Source organism: Caenorhabditis remanei, chromosome I (assembly GCF_010183535.1).
Source record: "Caenorhabditis remanei strain PX506 chromosome I, whole genome shotgun sequence".
Lineage (NCBI taxonomy): Eukaryota > Metazoa > Nematoda > Chromadorea > Rhabditida > Rhabditidae > Caenorhabditis > Caenorhabditis remanei.
In genome coordinates this window covers 6,362,483-6,385,916 of record NC_071328.1, presented here as the reverse complement: position 1 = coordinate 6,385,916, position 23,434 = coordinate 6,362,483, and the positions used below count along the sequence as shown (strand labels likewise).

Here is a 23,434-nt window from a genome sequence, read left to right as displayed (position 1 = left end):
ATCGCTCTCCCTTTCTCTCTCCAGAATCCCCGTTTGTCTCGTTTCGAAATTACGATTTTAATTCAAGGTCCAAAATACCAAAACTTTTTTTTCCAAAAAAAAATCAACAATTGTGATATATTAATAATAATAATGAGAATAACAATAAACAGACAACAAAAATGTCAAAAGAAACATCTGAAAAAATTAAAATATTCAGGAGAACAGTGACTTGAAAAGCTCATTTCGGCTCTCATGAGTCCACGTGGCAACAGCAGGTTTCGATGGATAGAAATTGATCAATTTGGCAATTGGTTCATATTTTAGACGTCGATCTTTAGATGATAATTGGCTGACATCTCTCTTTTTCTTGTTATTAAACATGCTCTGCAACTCCATGTAGCTACGTGTCATGTCTGCTCCATCTTGTGAATTTTGATTCTGATTCCGGGATTCCAACATTTGCTTCAGAAGAAGTTGATAGAAATCGGAGTCGTCGAAAATCTCGTTGTCGTGACTAGCGACGTCATCTGGTGAGGCTCCGATGCGTGATTTTCCGCTTCGATTGGTTCGTACCTTTTTCAGAAGTTTGTCTTCATCAGCGAGAACCTAAAAATAATGAAGTTAATTAAGGATATGAGAAATGGGCAAAGTTTATCTTTTTTTGAGTAACGAGTCTATTTTCAGAGAATGCGGGAAAATATTATTTTTTCTAAAGAGGATTATACTCATCAAGATTAATATGAGCTCGAGATGTATGATGACTTTTATATCTGGGCATATAGTGTATAGCTGCAGGACATTATTTGACAGCAGGGGAAACTTTTATACTGAAAATTAGTACAGAGGATTAACCTTACAGAAATTGAATGTTTTCCGTGTTTTTAAAAAATTTAGTTTACTAATTTCGAAGAAGTATTTTAAAAAAGACAGACTCGTCGTCTCTTTTAGATTTCGGTTGTGCTTACCTTATTAATCTGTCCAAGAATACTTCCTTTTTCGAATACCGAAAAGTCTGTATTATTCATTGATTTGGAGTTGAGAATCTTGGTTCGATTGTACCATTTTGTGATCGTTGCCCCACGAAACTTGTCTGTCGACGTGTCCAGAGTCTCCAGATTCTTCTTCAGCGTCTTCAAGCTGGTTCCAGTTTCGGAATTCTTCTTTTTCTGGTTTTTTCCGTCATCTTCATCTCCAGAATCACCTAGGCCATCATCTCCATCTTCTTCCCCTCCAGAATCGCTCAGAATCTCCTCATCGCTTGGAATCTCTTCGTCATCACTGTCCTCACCATTCTTTTCTTCGAAAAATCCCGAAGCCTTTCTCATTAAATCACGCAGTTTCGCCATGTTTTCCATTGCTGCCTCCAGTGATTTGTGAGTTGTTTCATCACAATTTTTGAGTAAATTTTTGCGAGCATCACCACGTGGCATTTGATTCATAGTGTTGAGAAGGGCATGAATTCGAATGTTTGAGTAGGTCAAATCGTCCCATACTTGACGTTGATGAAGGACACTTGTAGCTGGAAAAAAGAAAATTTCTTTCTCGAATTGAGAGATTTTCTGAAATTTTGTTACCTTTATCTGCTTTATTAGAGTCGTCTTTCAATGACAGAGTTGTCATTTTCAAGTTGGATTCTTCCTCTTCCTCGTCTTCTTCTTCTTCTCCATCTCCATCTTCAGAATCTCCTTCTTCGTCCTCCACGTCTTCCGAGTCTTGACCTTCTTCTTCGTCATCGGAATCATCGAAATTCTTCGTTTTATCTACTTCAACGTCTTCTTCTACGTCACTCGCATCTTCTTCATCTTCTATATCCTCGTCATCGACGTCTTCTGATCCATCAGAATCATCGTCCTTCCCTCTCAATCCAGAGATTTCGGAAATATCGCCGAAAATGTCTTTTCGGGAAATAGCGGCTCCTGCATACTTCCCTTCTTCGAAATTAAAGTTTTTCGCAGCTTTCAAACGATTTCCTCCTGGTTTCACAAGTGACGAGCCTGAAAAACTGTTATTTCCAAGGAAGAATTTCAACAAAAAATACTTACCATCAAAATTATCGTCTTCCAAGTCCGGTAGCTCAGTTGCCGGTGTAGTAAGCTTTGAGATATCGTCTAACAGACCCATTTCTGAGAATTAAATTTTTTGAATACGAATTTACAATTGAAACGTTAAAAAGACAGCAAGATTCGAAAAAAAAAGGAAAAATGAGAATCGAAAAATTTAGCGGAATATCGGAGCGTCGTACTGCGCCTTGTTTAGCAAAAAAACCTGATATTTCTGATTCTGCATGTATACGAACCCAATAGCAATCATAAAGGAAAAGGCGGATTTCAGGTAATTAAAAATCAATAAAAAATTAACAATACTCATTTTAAAGAATCTGAGTACTGTGAAAAAAATAAAGTTTGGCCAAGGATTTTCAAAAAAAATTTTCGCGCCCAAAACACTTTAGTGCATTTGTGAACTAAAGTGTTTTGGGCGCGAAAATTTTTTTTGAAAATCCTTGGCCAAACTTTATTTTTTTCACAGTAGCAGAAAACACTCCAGCCTTGAACTTTTGTTTCTGGGGTACTGTAGCATGGTTCTCTGTTCTGCACATGAAACTATCACATAAATTATTTATTCATTAAAAGCGAATTCCAGATAAATCACAATAAATATTTCACCCTTCTCGCGAATAATAAAATACCAGAATAAGTTCCTAAAGTCTCTTCATCAGCCCCCTAACTGCTTTATCCACCTGATTCCTTGTCTCTTTTTCATTCCAGAGTGTGCACAGAGCCACGTGGCTTCTCTCAATTCTCTCCTTGTTTGGCATTTCAGATGATAACTTCTTTTGTGCTTCCTCCTCAGTTATCTCATTTCTCTGGATTATTCTACGAATGGCTTCAGATGCAGGAACGAATATTGTCCATATTTCAGAAATTTGGGCGGCCTCGACAGGAGCGGATGACGTGAGAACTGAAAAATAACAAGTAATTAAACGAACTCAAAATACAACTCACCAATTACTTTAATGTTCGAGATTCTCGAGTTATTCTCGAACACTTTCATTTTCTCATCTGAATCCAAAACATCCCAATTCACCACTTCGATTCCATTTTTTTCCTTCAAATACCCTTCGATTTGTTCTATTCCTGATCCACTTCCTCCATTTAAATTGACAAAATACGGAGTTCCTGGGGTCTTCTGATTTGCCACCGGTTTCAGAAGACGTCCCAGTTCCTCTCGTCTTTTCGAACTCGATGAAATCTTGATTTCATTCAAAATCTCATCAGATCCTTCCACTAATTCAACAACAATAACATCCAATTGAGTCATTCCATTTTCATTTCTCTTCTTATTCACTGCATCCCCTCCTTTCAATGTTTCACGTGACACTATAATTGCTTCAAGATCTGGAATTCGAGTGGATGGGCCGAATGGATCGATGATCGGTTCAGTTGTGCATTTTGCCTGAAATATTAGTATTTGATAGAGAGATCGTCGAGGCTGAAAACTCACTTCTCCAGAAACGTCCTCTACGAAATCGATGACTTTCTTCATACGATAATCCACTGGTTCAATCATTTCGAATAGAGATTTCTCTGGAATTTTTAGTTTGTAGTTTGTAAATCGTAGGATGGATTATCTAAATATGATCAAGAGAATTTGGCGCTTCCAAATATCAAGATTGACAATAAAACTCTGAATTCTTTAACTCACTGATAATCATTTCCTTATCCGTAACTCCAACAACAATCTCCTCAGATGCCAACTCGATTGCCTTGTTCAAGAGGACTTTATGACCATTGTGAAGCCTGTCGAACGTCCCTCCAAGCACCACTTTTTTGTATTTTTTCGGGACTTTTCCAGTGTTTTCCACCGGTTTTTCATCTCCAATCAGCAGACAATCTTCTGGGTTTTCAGATTTCACCAAGATTCTCACATCTGTTCTCGGACAACTATTGGCAGAGAGAAGATAGATTTTTGAGATGATTTCATCAGTTCGGGGCAGTTCCAATCTAAAATTTTATTGAATTTCAGAACTTGAATGACTTCAAAATCACAATAATCGCACAACAGCTATGTGAAAGTTCGCTCTATTGATAATCGTCAAACACCAGTTTGTCGATTGAGCGAATATACAACAATTGTGTTTCTTTCAGCATAGATTGAGCCCTTTTCTAGAAATTTTGAAAAAATCTCACCTCACATAGAGTCTGTCGACCTCCAAAGTTTCCGCCACTTCCAGAAAATCACGCAATTTTTCTAAATTTTGTTCAGAAACTACAAAAATTCCAGAAGACATTTCTATTGGAATTAGACCGAAAATTGATAAAATCTATCGTCTTGGCGTGTAATGGGGTCATCCAAGTGGTGTCCGGTAGAGCGTGTTTGCCGTTTTTCAATTTTCTGGAGGTGTTTTAATGGAAAAATGTTGTTTTTTAATGGTTATGGAAAAACATTGCAAGTACGCTCTGGTGATTAAATTCTGAAAAATCATTAACTAACTGATGGGTCGTGTATTTCACTCGGATAAGTGCGCAGAGGGATTTCAAAGGAAAAATCGACCAAATTACGATAGAGCGAAGTTGCAGACCACGATAAAAACATAATAGAAGTTGAAATCATTCTCAAATTCACTAGGTTTTCCCATATTACTTGTTTATTATAAGTTCCAATCATTTTTCTACAGAAAATAAATGTATTCAATAAATTAATCGGGGTGCTTTAGGGTCACCGAGAGGAAGGGGGTAAATCGGGAATACGGAAAAATGAAAAAGTGAAAACGAGAGATCTCAGACAGGGGGTTTAGTGGGGAATCCCAGAAAATGGACGGTACATTTGCAATAAAAGAATAAGACTAATTTGGCATTCAGAAGAGAGGAAAAGACATTTCTAACACTGGGAAAATCGAGTGAGCTCAGTGTTCTACGACGGGGTTTTAGGTTTTTTGTTTCGTGGATAATTATATTAAAAGAAGAAGAGAAAGAAAAATTATTTTCCGAATGGGAAAAATCCTTTGACAGTTTCAAAGGCGCCGGTCGCCATAGTTTTGGCCTTTTCGACTTGCTCCGTGAGCCCAAGTTGACCGATGATGCTGTCGTCTTCGGCATTCATCTCAGCCGCGATTTCTTCTGGAGTTTTACGGGGTCCTGGAAATAAGAAGAATTTGGGTTTGGGAGATTACGAAAAAGTTTTCAAGAGTTCTTCAGAAAGTTTGTTGCAATAAAATCTGTACGAACCTCCAATACGTCCTTCGGTGAAGTCCATGGCAACACCCTCCTCCTTCTTTTTGATTGCGTACTTATCACGAATTCCCTGACGCATTTTCTCTCTCTCCTGTTCCATCTTCCGATGTTTCTCCTTTCTTCTCTCTTCTTGCTCCAAACGAGCGGCCACAACTTCTGGATCCTCTCCAGCTTCAGTCTTCTCACCCCCGTCATCTTTCATTCCGAGTCCACCGGTGACCTCGCTCAGTTGGTTTCCAACCATTTGTTTCATCAAGAAACCAGCCATGATGATCCGAGTTTTTGAGTGAGAAAGACTCAAAAGGGACTACTGAAAATGGAAGATTTGAAGGGGATTATGTTGGTGTCCGGGTGTATGTCCACAAAGAGGAATTCAAGAGAGGATTAAATAAACTCGAGAAATTGACGATGCTCAAGAAAGAAAGAGAGAAGCGTTGATGGCGCAGTATTCCGGATTTCTCTTTCATTTTACCCTCTTTCATAATTTCAATCCGAACGTTGAAATACCTAGATCACATCCAAAAATTGATAGAAAACGAGAAAAAATGTGTGTGTGGGAGTGTGTATGTGAATATGAAAAGGTTTTGGTGTGCTTTTCAAAACACCTCGTTTCTCTCTTTCCCTCTCCCTCATTTTTCTTCCTTTTCTCAGAAAGACTGAGCCTTGATTAAGTGGGCGGAGTCTGAGTGAAAAGAAGAAAAAGGAGAAGGAGAGGAGAAGAAGAAGGAGGTGTGACTCAGTTAGGTTTTAACAATTTCCGGAAAAAAAGAGTGAGAAAAACAAGAAAATAACAAGGAGAAGGAGAAGAAACAGACGAATGAAAACACAATGATTGTGTGGACATTCGGATATTAGGATGTACAGATGGACATGAATATCAAAGTTTGAAATGGGAAGTTGTTATTCTCGCAGCTTGGAAAACGAACTTGTGAGGCCTCGAGATCTTGAACCAATTAAGAATTTGACCTTGGACTAAAATTTAGAGCAGACTAAACAACCAATGAATAACCTAGTATTCTATTATGCATGTTGCTTTCAAATTTGCAGTTTTACATTTCAAGATATCTATTTAGAGCTCACAAGATAAGTTTTAACTAGCTTTCTCAAAACCGAAGCATTCGAACACATTTTGAATTTCAGGAACAATATTCTACAAGTTCTGTAGACTCAAAGTCTTCAAGCCTACGTGCATCATCCCCAAAAATAAACTAAAACTCAGCTTTGCGCTCACATCTACAACACATGGATACATCAAAAAGAGACAAAAATTCAGAGACTCAGACCGACACCCGTCAAAATTTAGTCATCCTCCCTCTCTTCTTCTTCTCCTTTCCTACATTCTCCCCCTCATGCCGCCAAAAAAAGAAAAATTTGTTTTTGCCGTTTTCAGCCGACCCGTAGTTTTGTTATGTTGTTTCCGAAATGTTCGAGACATTTCTCATTCTGAGGCGGACTCGAAAATGTTCGGAAAGTTTTGGAATCAAGAAGTATTTAGTATACTGGAATAGATTCTAAAGATTCAGAATCAAAATGAATAGGATTGGAAATATCGTATTATGAAATTTTTTATTGGAAAAAGTGTAGCGGCGAGAGTAGAAGAGCTTCACAGCTGGATGCCTGGCGCCTTTATTGAGTTGCGGCTTCGCGAGACGAGAAGAATGCAAAAAAGTAGGCGGAGTCTTCAGGCAATTGCGCTCTACCGTAGTTGGTCACATGGAAAGCTCAAGAGCTCAAGGAGGTTTAGAAGAGGGAGTACTTGAACGTTTTTTGAGAGAAGAATGGATAAGAGGAGAGAATCTTCAGATTGAAATATTAGACTCCTGGATTCAAGTCAAAGTGGAAGACACTCTAAGAGTATTGCATTTTGGAGCAATGGTTCGAGGTTGAATTGGAGAAAATGATGATTAGAAATGTGGTGTTCAGAAGGTGTCACATGCATGAAGTGTCAAAAAAGAAAGAATATTTATGGATTAGTTTTTTGAAAGAAGAATTGAAACCAATCAGTCACAGCAGCGACAAAAGGGTTTTTTTGATGGGTTTTAGAGAATATTTTAGGTGTTTCCTCATTCATAGCGTAAAGACAGGGATACGGTAGTCGAACTTGTCAATTAAAGTTAAATACAATTTATCTCAATATCCAAGTTTTCTGAGAAAAAATGTTTTATTTCAGTCACCGTAGTCTTTTTCAAAAATTTAAAACTTTAAAAAAAACTTCAAGCGAATTATATCATTACACCTTTTGGCACCAGTGTGAACTAAAATTGTTTAAAAAAAAATAGAAATGTTATGTTAGGACATTCAGAAACGTTTCTTCTGACTTTGAGAACTGTAACACATGGAAACTTGTGACAAACTCTAAAAATTCACCGAATATTTCGTTATGCAGAAGCTTTTAGTTTGATATTTTCGGTTGTTGAGTTCAAAACTCTTTTCTCGTCCATTATTCTTCGCATTTTCAAACTTTTTATTCCTCTTTCTTCTCGAAACTTTAAACGAAAAAGTAAAAAGGAAAAGAAAAATCAAAGAGAAAATGGAAGAAAGATTTGGCGCAGTCCGATGGCGTCTTCTTCAGAAGACGTTGCCGTCCGAAGACGTCGTGCCGCCGCGGGGCTCCAAAGAAAAAAGACGGCGTCGAGGGAAAAAGACTTCTTCTACTTCGAAAAAAAGAGAAAAGCTTAGAGAGGAAGCAAGCACAAACACGAAAAGAATGAAAATGGGTGGAAATGAAAAGGGGGTACACCCATGCATGTGCTCTCGTCTGTCTGTGTGTCTGTAATGGATGTCTTTCTTTAATTCTCTCACTCTCTGAGTTTCCATATCCCTCTCCCAAAGGAATCGATGAGATGCGGCGGCGCTGAGCTCCCCTTCTCACGTCTTCGTTTTTCTCCAATTTTTGCGCGCGGCCGAGTCGGAGCAGCCACACACACACTCCCAACAAGTCGGCTCCTCTGAAAAAAAAGAGCACCACTTCTTTTTTTGTTGGAGCACAAACACATACATGCACACAAGTGAATGAGTTATTCTTGCACGGACAAATGCACAGCTCTTAGAGCAAAAGAAGAAGAAGAAAAAAGAAGAAGAGCTCCTCACCTAAAAAGAAAAAAGGAAGAAGAAGAAGAGAATAAAAAAGATAGGGTAAAGAATAAGAAGAAAAAGAACTAGAAGAAAAGGAAGGGCTTGTTGAGTTTGGGAACGAAAGGGAAGATTGCTGGGAAAAATTGAAAAAAGGAATAGGACACAATCGAGAAGAAGGGGAGAAAATTGCGGAAGCGAAATGTAGAATTTCAGTTTTTTTGATTTGTGGAGAAAGGAAAAAAGGATGAAAATTCTAAGAGCTAGAGGTTTCTTGTCGGAGGGTTTCCGAGAAGCTCTGCTTGAAATGGTTTGAGCATCGGTATATGCAGAACTTTTTCAGATGATCTACTTGTTTAATAAGTTCATTTGTTTTGAAAAAATACTTAGATCCATACGGAAGAGGACCGTCAAAATAGAAAAGGTATCATTACTTCGGTTCTCCATCACACTACACGATATCTGAAGTACTGTAATTTCCAAAATGACTTAAGAAAAGGGGTCGATTCACCATATACCGTAAAACTGTATTAGAGCGACACCTTTAAAAGAACGACACCTCTAATAGAACGACACCCATCTATACTCAGGATTCATGAATATCAGTATCCCAGTGTATTTTCTTGGTTCTGATTAGAAGCAGCGTGAGTAGTAACCTCTAGATCAACAAATAGAACTTTCAAAAAAGTTTTTTCCGTTTGACTTTAATGAGTTTCTGAAACCACAAAATTTTTCTGAGAAGCAGTTGAAAGATAGAGCGACATGTCGCTCTAATACAGTTTTTACGGTAATTGAGATTTTTCTGATAATGTCCATTTTCACTTGAAATTTCAACAGGATGAAAAATGACATTCATCCTAAATTTTGATATTGTGCCGCAATTTTTTAGTATTGTACCATCGGTTCTGATTTTTATGAACTGATACGCCTACATTTTATTAGTACAAACACAAGTTTTCAATAAAAATTTATTCACAAAAAAGTTTGTAAAAATTACATATAATTAGTCAACAATAAAAAAGTAAGGCAACTTGGTAATTTATAAATAGATACATGTAATCTTTGTGTTTTTTGTTGCACCAAATTCGATATAAACTTTTCGGGGATTGTTTGTCTTTTTCAAAAAATGTGTCAATATGAATCAAAGAGAAAATATATTAAAAACTAAGAATAGAATTATGCTTCAGGACTTCCTTCACCGTCTCTTTCATATCTTGCCTTGTTCAAATGAGCCAGCTTATGACGAGCCTCTCCAAGTTCTCTTTCTTTTCGGAGAACTTCTTCTTGAGCATCCATTACTTGAGCAATTCCACTGACGAGTCGATCAGAGATAGCGATGTTTCGATCGTCACGAGCAATCACTTGTTGAGCCGACTGGACGAGACGTTCAGCGGCATTCTGGAAATATTGAAATGAATATAACTTGATTCTTGATATTTCACAGCTAAAACTTATTACAGATCGTAACAAAAATCATGAATAAACTCACTCTAACAGCCTGTCCTGCAGCTTGCAACCTTCTGTTCGCCTGACTATCAGGGTCAGCTTTCACATTACACGCAACCAATAACTGAGCTGTTGAACTCGACACCTGCTTGGCAGCAGAGATAAGTCTTTCCTCAGTTGTCTGTCCCTTCATCAATGTATTCGCAGCATCACATAACTTATGAACAGATGCCACGACGACACGGGAGGCACTTGTGAGTCCTTCTGACCATTGATATGTTCCTGATCCACTTGGTCGTGATTCCGTTCTTCCTTGCATTGCCAGTTCTCTTTGAGCACTTGTGGCAGCTCTCACAAGAATGTGGACTGCACTGATGATACCTTTAGCTGATGTCAGAATGTTCTCATCGAATTCAGCTTCCACGATTTCGTGCTGCAAAATTTATTGATTAACTTCACACTCGTTTCATTTCAAAATCTGATGATCAAATATGAAGTAAACTTACATGGAATGTATTTTGACTGCTACCCCTAAAGTACTGATTTTTTTTGCTCATTCGATGAATTTTCTTGAGACAAATAGGCCCATAAAGGCTTTTCCTGTGACGTGACCTCGTTTTTGAAAAATTGAGATTTTTCGAAAATGAAATTTTTTCGAAAATTTTTTTTCAATAATTTTTTTCTTTATTTTACCGGATCGTTCAGAAAATGGGCTTTGCACATAATTGTAGCAAATTTCATGTAGTTTTTGACAAAAATATGACACTCATAAAAAAAATAATTTTTTGATCCTGAAAAAGGTAAAAATGTGACACCCTCCAAAAAAAAATTTTTTTTTTCGAGGTCGGCAGAGGTGACATACATATGATAAGGAAGTACAACTTATGTGGATCATTTTTTCATATAGCACTATAGTCGCTTCCAGTTGAAAATTAAGGAAAAAATTGCTCTGAACATTTTCATTTTTCAAAAAAATGTGACATGTCGGAAATAAGTTCGAATTTCTAATATTGTCCAAGCTCCTAATCAAATTTAATAAAAATAACAATTTTCAGATTATGTTCCACCATTTTCAAACAATGATTCACATCCGTGTTAACTTCTCTTGTCATAACACTCGTTCAAAGATTGCAAGTTTTCTCATGTGGCGGAAATTCAACAGCTTATATCTCCTCTGAAACTAAAGGAAACAGGCTCAAAAACACAGAACAACCCAACAATGACTATTGCTTATCAAAAATCATAATTGGGCTGTTTTTCCGAAAAAATTTTTTTTCGATTTTTGATAAGGGGGGACCACATGAAATTTTTCCAGAAACTTGAAAATTTTTTTTTTCGAAAACAACTCAAAACAAGTTTATAAACAAGAATAGATGCTAAAAACCGTTAATTGTTGATGTTTTCTAAAAAAAAAAATTTTCAAGTTTCTGGAAAAATTTCATGTGGTCCCCCCTTATCAAAAATCGAAAAAAAAACAATTTTTGGAAAAACAGCCCAATTATGATTTTTAATAAGCAATAGTCATTTTTGGGTTGTTCTGTGTTTTTGAGCCTGTTTCCTTTAGTTTCAGAGGAGTTATAAGCTGTTGAATTTCCGCCACATGAGAAAACTTGCAATCTTTGAACGAGTGTTATGACAAGAGAAGTTAACAGGGATGTGAATCATTGTTTGAAAATGGTGGAACATAATCTGAAAATTGTTATTTTTATTGAATTTGATTAGGAGCTTGGACAATATTAGAAATTCGAACTTATTTCCGACATGTCACATTTTTTTGAAAAATGAAAATGTTCAGAGCAATTTTTTCCTTAATTTTCAACTGGAAGCGACTATAGTGCTATATGAAAAAATGATCCACATAAGTTGTACTTTCTTATCATATGTATGTCACCTCTGCCGACCTCGAAAAAAAAAATTTTTTTTGGAGGGTGTCACATTTTTACCTTTTTCAGGGTCAAAAAATTATTTTTTCATGAGTGTCATATTTTTGTCAAAAACTACATGAAATTTGCTACAATTATGTGCAAAGCCTTATTTCTGAACAATCCGGTAAAATAATGAAAAAAATTAATGAAAAAAAATTTTCGAAAAAATTTCATTTTCGAAAAATCTCAATTTTTCAAAAACGAGGTCACGTCACAGGAAAAGCCTTTATGGGCCATTTTGTCTTGAGAAAACTAATCGAATGAGCGAAAAAAATCAGTACTTTAGGGGTAGCAGTCAAAATACATTCCATGTTAGAAACTTACCATAAACCAAAACGTTCCCACCCTCCCGGCCGTCGATACGTCTGCTACTTTGGTTCGTTTTTCAGAGTATCGAACCCAAGAATACCAGACATATCAGCGGCCAGGGGGTGGGTAGAATAGTAGAAATAGAGAATACTCAGTACCTAGTTCTCTCATCAAATAAGCTACCTACCGTATTCTCCTGAACCGTTTGTCTTGGTCTCAACTCTGCCAGTTTCAATGAAGCCGCTTCGATAGAGCTAGCAGCTCCCAACAACTCATTTTCAGCCTGTGCTGCTGCTGAATCCATTTCCATGTGTCCATGTGGCAGTCCAGACATCTCTGTGCATAATCCAACAAGATTGTTCAAAGCATTAGAGACTCCTCGAGAGGCCTCATACAGAAGACGTCTTGATTCTTCTTGTCCTGGATTCCGAGTCATTTGAGTGTGAAGTGACACGAGAAGACTCTTCACATTGTTGGCAACATCTCTTCCAGAATCCAAAACTGCGTACCTCTGTTGTACGTTATCTGCGTCGTTACTGATGGTTCTGACAACAGCGAGAAGTGAGCGAACTGCACTTCTGGAGAGGTTAGCAACACCGATGATCTCTTCTTCGGTTTGTGGAGCATGTCCATCAGCACCAGCCATCACTCTCTTCGTAATCTCCGATACATGATCAGCGGTCTGTTGAAGATGTTCGACGCGAGCCTCAGTTGGAGCAGCAACACCTTCGTTCAGGTCATGCTCGAACTGTCTCATCTCAAAGCCGATAGCCTCAACTGCTGCTTCGACTGCTCTCGTTCCTTGTTGATTTTTCTCTTCTACAGTAGCCACTGTCTTCAGAAGACGTGCTACATTTCCAACCATGACCTTAGCCGCCTCCTTGAGATGTCCCATTGCTGGATGTTGAAGAGACAGTCCGGATGCATTCTTGGTCGCTTGAATCAAAGAAGTCAATGCGGCGGCAACATCTCTCACTGCGTGAATGACAAGAACTTGGGTCTCAGAGTTCTCAGATGATAAACTAACAGCTCCAGTTTTGACGGCATCAGACAGATTTACAATAGTTCTAACTGCATTCTGAGCAGCAACAGCAAGTTGTTCCTGATTAGAAGCAGCTCCAGCTACAAGAGCCTTCGTATCTTCAACCAATGCTTTGGCAGTCTTCACAATAGCATCTTTGTGGGCTGGGAACTTTCTATCATCCGAAGAGTTCAATGATCCAGAAGTGGCAAACATGATAGTGGTATCAAGATCTCCAATGATTCCACTGACAGTGTTGGCTGCATTGATACACGCCTGTGTTCCACGAGATGCTGCATGAAGAGCCGCAAGAACTTGTTCGACTCTTTCAACAACATTTTCAGCTTGACCGTTCAATTCTCTTTGAATTCTTTCATCTTCTGGGTGAGCTCTCTTCTTCCCGGCAACCTTCACAGTCTCAATACAACTTGTTCCAAGTTTCTGAACAGCCAGTTTGAGACGTTGTCCAATGTCAGCATCCGGAAGCATTGCAGCAGCTTGTCGGACATCTGCAGCAACCAAACGGTATTTCTCACTGAGGTTCAGAGATGCAGCTCCGAGATCCTGGGTATTCAATGTTGGAACTTTAATAGCAGTTCTTCTGATATCCTCTAAACAAGCTGTCATTCTAGTTTGAGCTTCAGCAAACGACGATCCATGTTGAGAGCTCATAGCAAGATCTGTATTAGCAATTGATGAAGAAATCGTGTCAACCATTCCTTGAACTGCTCCCTGTTCACTAGACACCTTAGCAATAGTCTGTCTCATATCTCCAATAGCATGTTTCAAGTTTCCAGCAGCTTCTTGGACATTGGCATGAGCATGAACTGCATTCGGATTTCCTCCAGATTCACGACTTGCCACCATCATTGCCAACTCAGCCTCCACAACAGTCTTGCATTTGTCAAAAAGTTCTGTTTGTTGGTTACTGTCAACTGTCATTCCCGCAGCACAACAAGCAGCTTCTGCGAGATCTTCAACCATTTGACGGTGAAGTTGGACAACTTTAGGTAGTCGTTCTCCATGTTCAACGGCGGCACTGTGAAGATCATCGACCTTATCTTCGAGTTGACTGGCAATATGTTGGACTTGTTGAAGAAGTTGACGTTCTGCATTTGCACCGTGTTGTTGAACATTTCCACTTGCATATGCATCCATTGCACTTTTCTCAACTTGTCCAGATAGAACAGAGAGACGTTCAATTGCTGCTTCAAGCTCCATTTGTCCTGGTGCAGCTTCGTGAATGGCACTGACGAGTTTCATAATTGAATCGGATACTTCTTTGCTGTTAACAGCCATTCGCTGCCACGTGGCTTCATCTTGTGGGGCGGATGCCCATGACTTGGCAGTGTGAATCATTTGAGCACTGGAATCTAGCATTTCACGGCTTGCCTGAAGAATTGGGTGTTGTGCAGAATGTCCTTCATTTGAGATAGTTCCTTGGACAGCAGCAAAATCTGGTTTGCCAGCAAAATGAAGAAGTTGTTGAGCGGCTTGACGGAGTTCTGATGCACTTGAAGCACAACGATCTACTGCGTCCGGAGCTCTATCCATTTCCTTGTATGAACCAACAAGACTAGATGTCTTATGAGCAATACTCATTGCAGATGTTACCAAATGTTTCTTGACATTCGGATTCTGGGTCTTTTCAGATGACAATCTGCAGAGTTGAGCCAAATGACTGGAGTGTCTGGTGATAGAAGTGATATCTTCCATGAGATCTTGACGACTGATATTTCTTGATTCAACTCGTTGACAAGATGAAGAAATGGATTCAACACTTCTTGCAACTTCAGATGCATCAATCAAAGCCGAACGTCCTGGAGAAGAAGCTGGATGAGAAATTCCAACGAGATATGCGGAATGAGAAGCCGACTCAGCGAGTGAACAGAGAGCATCTGCAGAGTTACGGACACTCGTGCAGAATCCTTCAGTATCATTTGCCTTTGCATGTCTGGCCATTCCAGTCATAGCCTCCCCGAGTCTTCTAGATCCATCGGAAACTGATTGGAGAGATGCAAAGTATCCATTATCACTGAGTGGAACGTCGGCATGTTGAGTGACGTGTCGGACTGCTTGGATACGTCTGAGGGCTGCATCGCATTCCATCTGCCATCTGGAATCACCTTCGGTTTCTGATAGTTCAACAAGTTTGTTGACAGTGGTTGCAAGTTCACGGGCATTCGATGTAAACTGTTGAGACAATGTGTGATCCGATGGATTTCCAGTTTGTCTGAGGGTCTCGAGAACACCAATTGACCCCCGTTGAGCTTCTTCTAGAAGGTCGACTATTGCGGTTTTCACGTTGATATTTGCCTGACGGGACAATTGAGCAATAACTGATCCATGAAGATCAGAATACGCTCTAACGAACACATTGATTGCTTCTTTGTTTTCAGGAGATCCAATTGATAGAACAAGATGAGAAGTTGCTTCGATGAACTTATTAGCTGCTTGTCTCACTTCAATAGCTCTAATGTTAGCAGATGTTGATGCAGTCTGAATGTCTCTGATGGCTTCTTCGATATGTTTTGTATCCGGAAGACATGCAATCACTTGTCTCAAGTTAACTGAAACATCCATTGCTGCTTCCGTTAGCTGAGTTGGAGGACATCTTTCACGAACTCTGTCGAAGACTCTTCCAGAGTCATGGACAACGGATCGAGCACTGACGAACAACTTCTCAAGATGAATATCAGTACGGACTGTCACGATTTCAGTGATGGCGTCAGCAAATTCACGGAGTCCTTGAGCAAGTTCGACAGCTGATGTTCCAATGTATCGATCATCGTTTGAAGTGGTGGCTGCGGTGATGAGTTGAGCAACTCCTGATCCAACATTGGTGGTTGTGGCCATCAATTTCGATGAAGAGCTGAACGACGTGGCATTTTGAATCGGTGGAAGCTGCTTTGCCACGGCCATTCTTTGAGTTCTAACTAGTTGCTCATCGAGCTCTTTGATCAATTCCTCACTGTGAAGAAGTTGTTGAGAGAAGTTCAATTGTTGAGCATCATTCACAGCAATGCGAAGTTCAGCCAGAGAAGTTCCAAGTCTGTTGGCAGATTGATCAAGGGAAGATGCCAAATGAGTGTCAGAAATCATTGGAACAGCTGTTCTAGCTGATTCGAAAAGACGAACTGATGTCTCAAGAACATTGTGTGAGTCACGGATCAAACGGGATTGAGCACGGAATTTGTCAGATGGACTCTGCGCGTTTTGACTTTCACGTATGGAGGTGATGAGTCTGAAAATAGAACATTTTGCAATGTTTCAGTAAACAAAATTGATTTATCAAGAAGACATCTCGCGCTTCCTTTTTTAGAAATCCTTGATTGTCCATTTATTTAATTTTTCTGAGTATCAGTACCCACGATACGCAACTAAATAAAAACGAAAATTCAAAACTTAAAACTTGTCGCAACGAAAGGTCAGATTAATACGGACGAATAAGGTGTCTGTTTGTTTCTCGGTTTGTCCAGATATCCCAATACTTACCCTGGTAAATGACCGGCAGTCCGTGTTGATTCGTAAACCAAATTCTCGCTGTAGACTCTATTCTCAATGACATCCTGAAATAAAAAAATAATTAATAAAATTCAAGAGAAACTCAGATTTTTTAGAAATTCCATACGTTAGATTAGTTAGTTTCATATCACCTTCACTTCAAGTATTAGATCATCAAAAGAAGGAAAAAATCAGATAGAAAAATAAACCAATTTTCAAACGGAAATTTGTGTCGTCGGGTGCACAAAACGGGCAGGGGCAACAGACCGGCTGCTCTCATTTATTCAATCAAAATTTCTATTTTTCGAGAATTCCAAAAAGTTTCAGAAGACTTTTTTCAGAAGTTTGTTCTTCTTTCTCTCACAGCAATCTCTCATCAACCACTTACGGGGAGGCGCCGCCTGAGTTGTAAATGGTACCATATGGTACTGGGGAACCGAACATTTTCAGAGAAACAGCTTTTTCAAATCGATGAATCAGAATTTATTGAAGTTTTCGAAAATGGGCAGTGGGCAAAAGAAATGGGCGAAAAATGGGCAAGATATGGTTTAAAAAATTTTAAATTCGGGAAGTTTCTAGTAGGATCTAGAAGGTTTTGAGGGGGTCTATGCAAGTGTGCTCCATGGCACAATAGATCATAAAGGCTATAGCTAGTCCCTTGGGGCGCACTTGCACACTTGAGAAGTATTTTCAGAAAAAAACGTTAGGTTTCAAAAGTGGGGGTTCTCTTAACGAATACGTAAGATAGTATGTGAATCATCGACTAGAAGCTGTTCAGTGGTCTCGGTACGCTTGTGTTCTTGCTGCTTCTTCTGTAAATAGACAAGCCTCCGAGTCTGTCTCCCCATATCACCATATTGTGTGAACCTATCTCCACAAATCTCCGGAATAGCAGAAACAACTCGCACATACTCACACACACACATTTTGGGACGCGTTTGAAATATCTAACTTTTGAGACAAGTATCACTTGTCAGTTATGAGTGAAGTATTCGAATTAGAGGCGTCAAGATATTCAGAAAAATATAAACAGCGTGGGTTTCAAGCAGGTTTTCACAGTTTCTACGTAGAAGCGCGTCTAACAGAAATTCTCAAAATGAAAAAAAGTTCATATCCTCACCTTGGTCGAATTGGATGCTGATATCGTCTGTGTTGCATCATAAGCAGTTTGCTTCGCTGCCTGCTCCAATCTCTGCATAATATGTTGCTCTTGTTGCTCTTTCGTCGTCTCATTTGTCACTTTTCCCAAATTCTCAGCGGCAGTTCTGAGTGCATATTCAGTCTCGACATGTTTTGGTTGAGATTCAGCCTGTTCTGTTGCGAGAATCATTTCAGATGTAGCATGAGCAACCTTTGCAGCGGCATCAAGAAGACGGTCACGATGTTCTGGTCGTTGATGAGCTTCATGTTGGAATTGCTCTGTGAGAAGTTGACTGTGACGAACGACTTTTCTGGCTTCTCTTGTCAAATCCTCAGGTGGTCCCTGATGAACAACCATTCTGTTTGTTCTTCTCAACACTTCATTATACATTTCCTCCTCTTCACGACGAGTTGTCATTGTCTTTGGACTGCATTTAGCATGCTCCAGAAGGCTATCGAGAGCACTTGTCACTTGACGGGCGGCCTCATGAATATCTGTCAGACTGGATTGTTGATAGACTGCGTGTTCTGCATCATGAAGGAGGTTATTCACGGATTGAGATACTTCTGTGGCTGCAGTTGTCAATTGTTGTTGACAAGCATTGTTATCGATGGTTGGAGCAACGACACGAGCACAGGCGACAAGTTGTGACGTGGCAAATGCACATTTTGTGGCTGATTGGATGACACGCTCTTGGACATGTGGCTCTTCGCAGTCAGCTGAGATAGTCTTGGCGCTGAAAATATGCATAGATATTGATGTGTTTCAAAGGTAGGGTCTGTCAAGAATGCTACTGATTGGAACAATTACTATAAAAGTTTGAAATATCTGTACATCCGGATATCCCTATCACTAGAACGTATCTAACCCTTTGAAATTCCTCCTATTCAATGACTGTGTCGATGCAGTACTACTCGTTGAACCACCCGACCAACTAACACTTCCACACTTTTTCAGTGGATGTTGTAGTTGCCTTCGGAGTGTTCCAGTAGGTGTAGTTGGTGGTCGGGGTGTTGTACCAGTATAATAGTGGAATACATGAATATCACTGACGACTGTCGGACGGGGATTCGGGTTTCTCGTTTTCATCCCGGGGGATTTCGGAATTTTTGGATTTCAGAAAGATCAATGGGATGAAAAGAGGAGAATGTAGAATATTAGTTGGAGGAAATCCTTTTTGGGAGTGATATATTATCTCTTTTAGAAGAGATAATATTGATAGAAGATTTATCGAAAGAGGAGAAGATGATGATGATGATGACACAACGTAAGCAAAGGGTGGGGTCCCTCCCCTCCCTCCGTTTCATTCAGAAGACGTTGCCCCACACCACGAAGACGCAACAACAGGTTCCTCCTTCCTCCTCTCTCTGACTACTCAGGATATATCACAAGGATATGTCTCTTATTCTTTTCTTTTTTTTGTGGCTGTTACTGATGGGATAATTGGAGGGATGGAATAAATCGGATGATAAAAGGAAAATGGGGAGATGGAAGAGGATTAAGTGAGCGGAGAAAGGAGAATTAGATTACTCTTGGAAGAGAGGAATTGGGTTGGAAGTAAGTTAAGTCTAGACAGTAAGTATGTTATGTCTGTGTATCCGAATGTCCGACTAAACTCCCTACTAACAAATTAAACCGCCCGCCCCTACACTAAACTCACCACAAAACCAACTGAGCCGTCGACGTGGCAACATTCTTTGCCCTCTGCACCAAATAATCATCGTACTGTCGTTGTGTGTCAGATGGAGGATCCATTTTATTGATCACTTGTTGAGAGAATTCTCCAACCCTTCCAGCTGCTGTGAACACCTTGTTTCTTCTCTCATTCTGTTCTGGATTGACTGCAGTCAAGAAATCTCCGAATGCTCCACAAAGAAGGCGTGTTGCGTGTACAAGATCTCCGCGTTCTTCTGTCTCCATAAATGCTCCAAGATCACGAACATTTCTGGAAACATCTGGAAGATTCGATCCAATTGTGGCGATTGCTGATCCAACACGATCATCGTATTCCTCGACAGCTGTCCATTGGACAACTTGAGCGGTGGCTGCTCCCATAGCGGCTAATCTTTCGTTCACATTCTCCTTATTCACCGCCTTTTGCTCTTCCATCCATCTATTTTGTGAGAAGTCATCGTTGAAACGTGGAATGTCGATTTGTGGTTCAGCCTCAAGTTCTACTTCAGCTTCATCGACGGCGCGGATGGTTGCCTCGATGGTTCCGATGAGAGCACGTTGTGGATGTTGATACATATCCTGATAGCGGAGACGTTGGGCCTGGAATACATGTTATCATGGATTGAAAGAGAATTCTGATTCACTGGGACACTTGAGAATCACAAGGAAAGAGTGACCGATTAATTTGAACCATTCTTTCCAAGTAACTTATAAGAATCCATTCTTTTCACATGGGATTTTAACAAAAGTTTGAACTAAAAATTGGGGAGAAACGACGGGACGAAAGCCGTGATACCTATTTAGTATAGACCCAGCTTGTTTTCACCACCTGGAAACCATTCTTTCAGTGTCTGTCTATGTTAATATTTATCTCGATGTCCGATTAAACATTAGGCCAGATACTCAATCCAATACTAAAATTTACTCACCCTAGCCAACTCTTGTGAAGTGATTTCTCCGCTAACAGCTCCATATTGTGCTCCATTAATACCGTAACCCTGTCCTCCTTGTGGTGTTCTGAGTACTCCTCGAACAGCAACCAATCCATCTTGAGCATGTTGTCCATTTCCAATTTGTCCGTGTGCAACCAAAGTGGCTTTTGCCGGTGCAACCATATCTTCCAACATCGTTGATCCCTCATCTCCTTCAATTCCTTGATGATCTTGAGTACGCTTCTTTTTCAGAATGATATCCACGTATCCTTGAATGAGCTGAGCAATTTTCTCTCCATCCGTTGTCTGCACAGAATAGTATCCATCTTGGTAATCTCCGAAATCCAAAGAGAATGTCTTGGCAGATGGAACCCATCGACGAACTTGTTCAAGTGGCCATTCCTTCAGAATTTCTTTGGTCTTCTCATCAACTCTCATCACACTTTCTTTGTTTACTCCTGAAATTTGAAAACTATAAATATGTCTGTGTATCCATATTTCTTACCAAGAAGTCTCGGCACCAACTTGTTCTTTCCTGGAAGTTTCTCCTTGACAACGAAGAAAGTGACTCCGTAAGTCTTCAATCCACGACACAAATGAACATATTTACTCTTCGCATCCAACTCAGAAGTTCCACTCAATTCCTTATACATAGCTACAACCTTCTTCTCATTATCTTTGTTCTTTGCGTATTCTTTCGGGAGAACATCTCGTCCATCCAAATGGAATTTCGGTTTGTCATGTGGAAAGTCTCCGTATTGAATATGAGATTGAAGAGCAGCCAACTCGAGTGCAGTCTCCTTTTCAACTGGATGAAGCCCTCGAAGGATTCCATCACGGCACTGGACATACAGAAGATTCAACTGAACTGGATCTCTGCTATCAACATTTGAATCAGAGAAGAAGTATTTTCTCCTGAGAACCAGCGTCTCTTCCTCTGAAATTGCTTGTTCACGGAGTGTCTTCTGATGGTCGAGCCATGGAAGTTCCTCATCAGTATGAAGTTTCTTTCTGAGTTCTTCCATTTTAGCTTCATCTTTTCTTCTCATTGTTCCATAGACTCCGCCCCCTCTATCACTACTCTTCGATCGGTTATCTTTGTCCTTCAGATTCCATGCGGAACCACCTGATCCATTGGCAATTGATCCCTGCTGACGGAGTAGATCATCACGAACAAGACTGTATTCTTCATAATTCGAAATTCCAATCTTATCACATACAGTGAGCATCAATTGACTGACTTGTTGTGATTCATCGACACTAATTGTCTTAACTGCTCCATCCAACATTCGTACTTTCAGATATCGAATCTTCTTCTTGTAATCAATTTCATCTTTGTTTCGAACCATATAATATTCAAAACTTCTGCCATTATCCATCCAAAATGATTTTGCTGGATTTTCATCGATACGAATCAGACCGTATTCTGCTGCTGAAAATGAAAAGATTGACTAGACCCACAAGACATCCGGACAAACAGACAGACTGAAAAGGAAAGTCTGTTGATGCATTATCATGGTAAGAATAGATGGCGGTATGTTGCTGAGGATTTCTGGACAAACAGAAGGAAAGTCATATTCAAAAAAGGTTTCTGTGGAACATTTCTGTCTATTTGTCCAGATGGTTCAAACCTACTAGCAAAACACAGATGAGGACATCCGGACAGGTAAACTTACAGACCTTCGTCTGGGCGTCGGTTTGTCCGGACATCTAAGCTAGTAGATTCGATTAAAGGAGGTGAGAACCCAAAAAAAAATGTTGGCTCAAAATTCGGTAACTGATTGCTCTGTGGGACCCGAACACATGACCGAACGCGCATGGGTACAAAACCGCAACCGGCTGAGCTACACGGCCGAGAACGCAGCTGCCCACTCGGGGCTATGATAAATGTGGGTGCTTCTCAATCACAATTTCGATCACAATTTTTTTGCGTTCTCACCTCCTTTAATATATTGACGAACAGACAAATAAAATCAATAACAATTTTTGAATACAGTAACCCTTACCATTAACATCAGTCATTCCAAATTTTTCCCTAATCAATTTGATAGCATCATATATAAGTGTCGATGGATCGAATTGCATCGTTTTCTTGATCCCCTTCTCCGAACAGGAGACCGTCAGGCTGAGGACACCCATTCTGATCTGCAAAGTAAGAAGTTTTTTGTAAATATGAAAAAAAGTAAAGTACGGAAAAGTTGACAAGAGAAAGCTTTTTCGAAAATATCCGGTAGCATTGGAATTGAATGGAATAGAGAAGAATAACCATGTGTTACTAAAGAAAAGAGGAAGAAATAAATTTTTATGGTGACTCACTGCTGGACACAACCAATTAGCAAAATCAATCAAAGTGGTGGGAAAAACAATGCAAGTTTATCATTTTTAGAGTTTTCAATTAGGAATGACGGAGATTTTGAAACAACAAGGAATTATCCAAAAAGCTCAAGACGATTCCGGCAAGGTTTAAGCTAGTTATTCAAGATTTCAGAGCTTCATTAAAATGATTCACAGATTTTTGTAGGAGCTAAAGTCACACATAATCGGAATGGTGTAAATACTAAAGTTATAAATTTGGCTTTCATTCCAGGATGGAGAGATTCTTGAAATTTCATCTGATTATTCTACAAAAATTAATAGAATCTAGTTTTGACAAAGTACGCTCAAATGTAGTAATATGAAAGTAAAGTCAATAAATAGAAAATTAAGGTAATCAGGTCAATAGATAATTCAAGTACAGGTGAAAGTTTTTTTAATGTTTGAAATAGAGAAAAATTCCAAAATATCCTAAATTTTGGAGGACACTTTCCAAATCTGATCAAGAATAAAAAGAGTTATTAGAACCTAGATTCCAAATCAAATAAAACTGAAAACATTGAAAAAAATGAATAAATAGTTTGAAAAGATTGAAAAAAAAACAACTCGGTTAATGGAACAATGAAGCATCTAGATAATGAGGCGGAGCTTAGGAATGAGTGTGATACAGGAAACAGACGGTGAGCAACTGGTGAACGAATGGTATGATTAATACAACTGGTGGCTCAGAAATTGGAAACGGCTGGCTCTCAGCTGTTCCAAAAGCTTTCGAGGTCACAAAACGATGATGACATCATCAAAATTCTCAATTTCAAATGAGATCAATAAGGTGTTGAAACATATATAGTTTTGGCATCATCTAGAATCTAGAGATATACATTCTC

At 39.3% G+C, this 23,434-nt stretch overlaps 4 protein-coding genes across 4 annotated transcripts; all 4 read right to left on the bottom strand.

Annotated features, from left to right (window-relative positions):
* Window positions 1-195: 195 nt before the first annotated feature.
* On the bottom strand, window positions 196-2,103 carry GCK72_001177 (uncharacterized protein; the record flags this gene model as incomplete). The annotated part of the gene is made up of 4 exons (XM_003111270.2): window positions 196-588; window positions 948-1,501; window positions 1,557-1,976; window positions 2,025-2,103. The coding sequence occupies 4 exons, from the start codon at window positions 2,101-2,103 to the stop codon at window positions 196-198; spliced, it is 1,446 nt and encodes a 481-aa protein (XP_003111318.2).
* A 577-nt stretch (window positions 2,104-2,680) lies between these two features.
* On the bottom strand, window positions 2,681-4,270 carry GCK72_001176 (uncharacterized protein; the record flags this gene model as incomplete). The annotated part of the gene is made up of 5 exons (XM_053722863.1): window positions 2,681-2,940; window positions 2,985-3,435; window positions 3,484-3,566; window positions 3,685-3,983; window positions 4,170-4,270. 5 exons carry the CDS (start codon window positions 4,268-4,270, stop codon window positions 2,681-2,683), a joined length of 1,194 nt encoding a protein of 397 aa, XP_053591508.1.
* Window positions 4,271-4,959: 689 nt separating this feature from the next.
* On the bottom strand, window positions 4,960-5,481 carry GCK72_001175 (uncharacterized protein; the record flags this gene model as incomplete). The annotated part of the gene is made up of 2 exons (XM_003111173.2): window positions 4,960-5,117; window positions 5,208-5,481. 2 exons carry the CDS (start codon window positions 5,479-5,481, stop codon window positions 4,960-4,962), a joined length of 432 nt encoding a protein of 143 aa, XP_003111221.1.
* A 3,980-nt stretch (window positions 5,482-9,461) lies between these two features.
* Window positions 9,462-22,376, bottom strand: GCK72_001174 (uncharacterized protein; the record flags this gene model as incomplete). The annotated part of the gene is made up of 9 exons (XM_003111067.2): window positions 9,462-9,683; window positions 9,775-10,164; window positions 12,153-16,230; window positions 16,482-16,555; window positions 17,611-18,367; window positions 19,292-19,905; window positions 20,235-20,695; window positions 20,743-21,669; window positions 22,244-22,376. 9 exons carry the CDS (start codon window positions 22,374-22,376, stop codon window positions 9,462-9,464), a joined length of 7,656 nt encoding a protein of 2,551 aa, XP_003111115.2.
* Window positions 22,377-23,434: the final 1,058 nt, after the last annotated feature.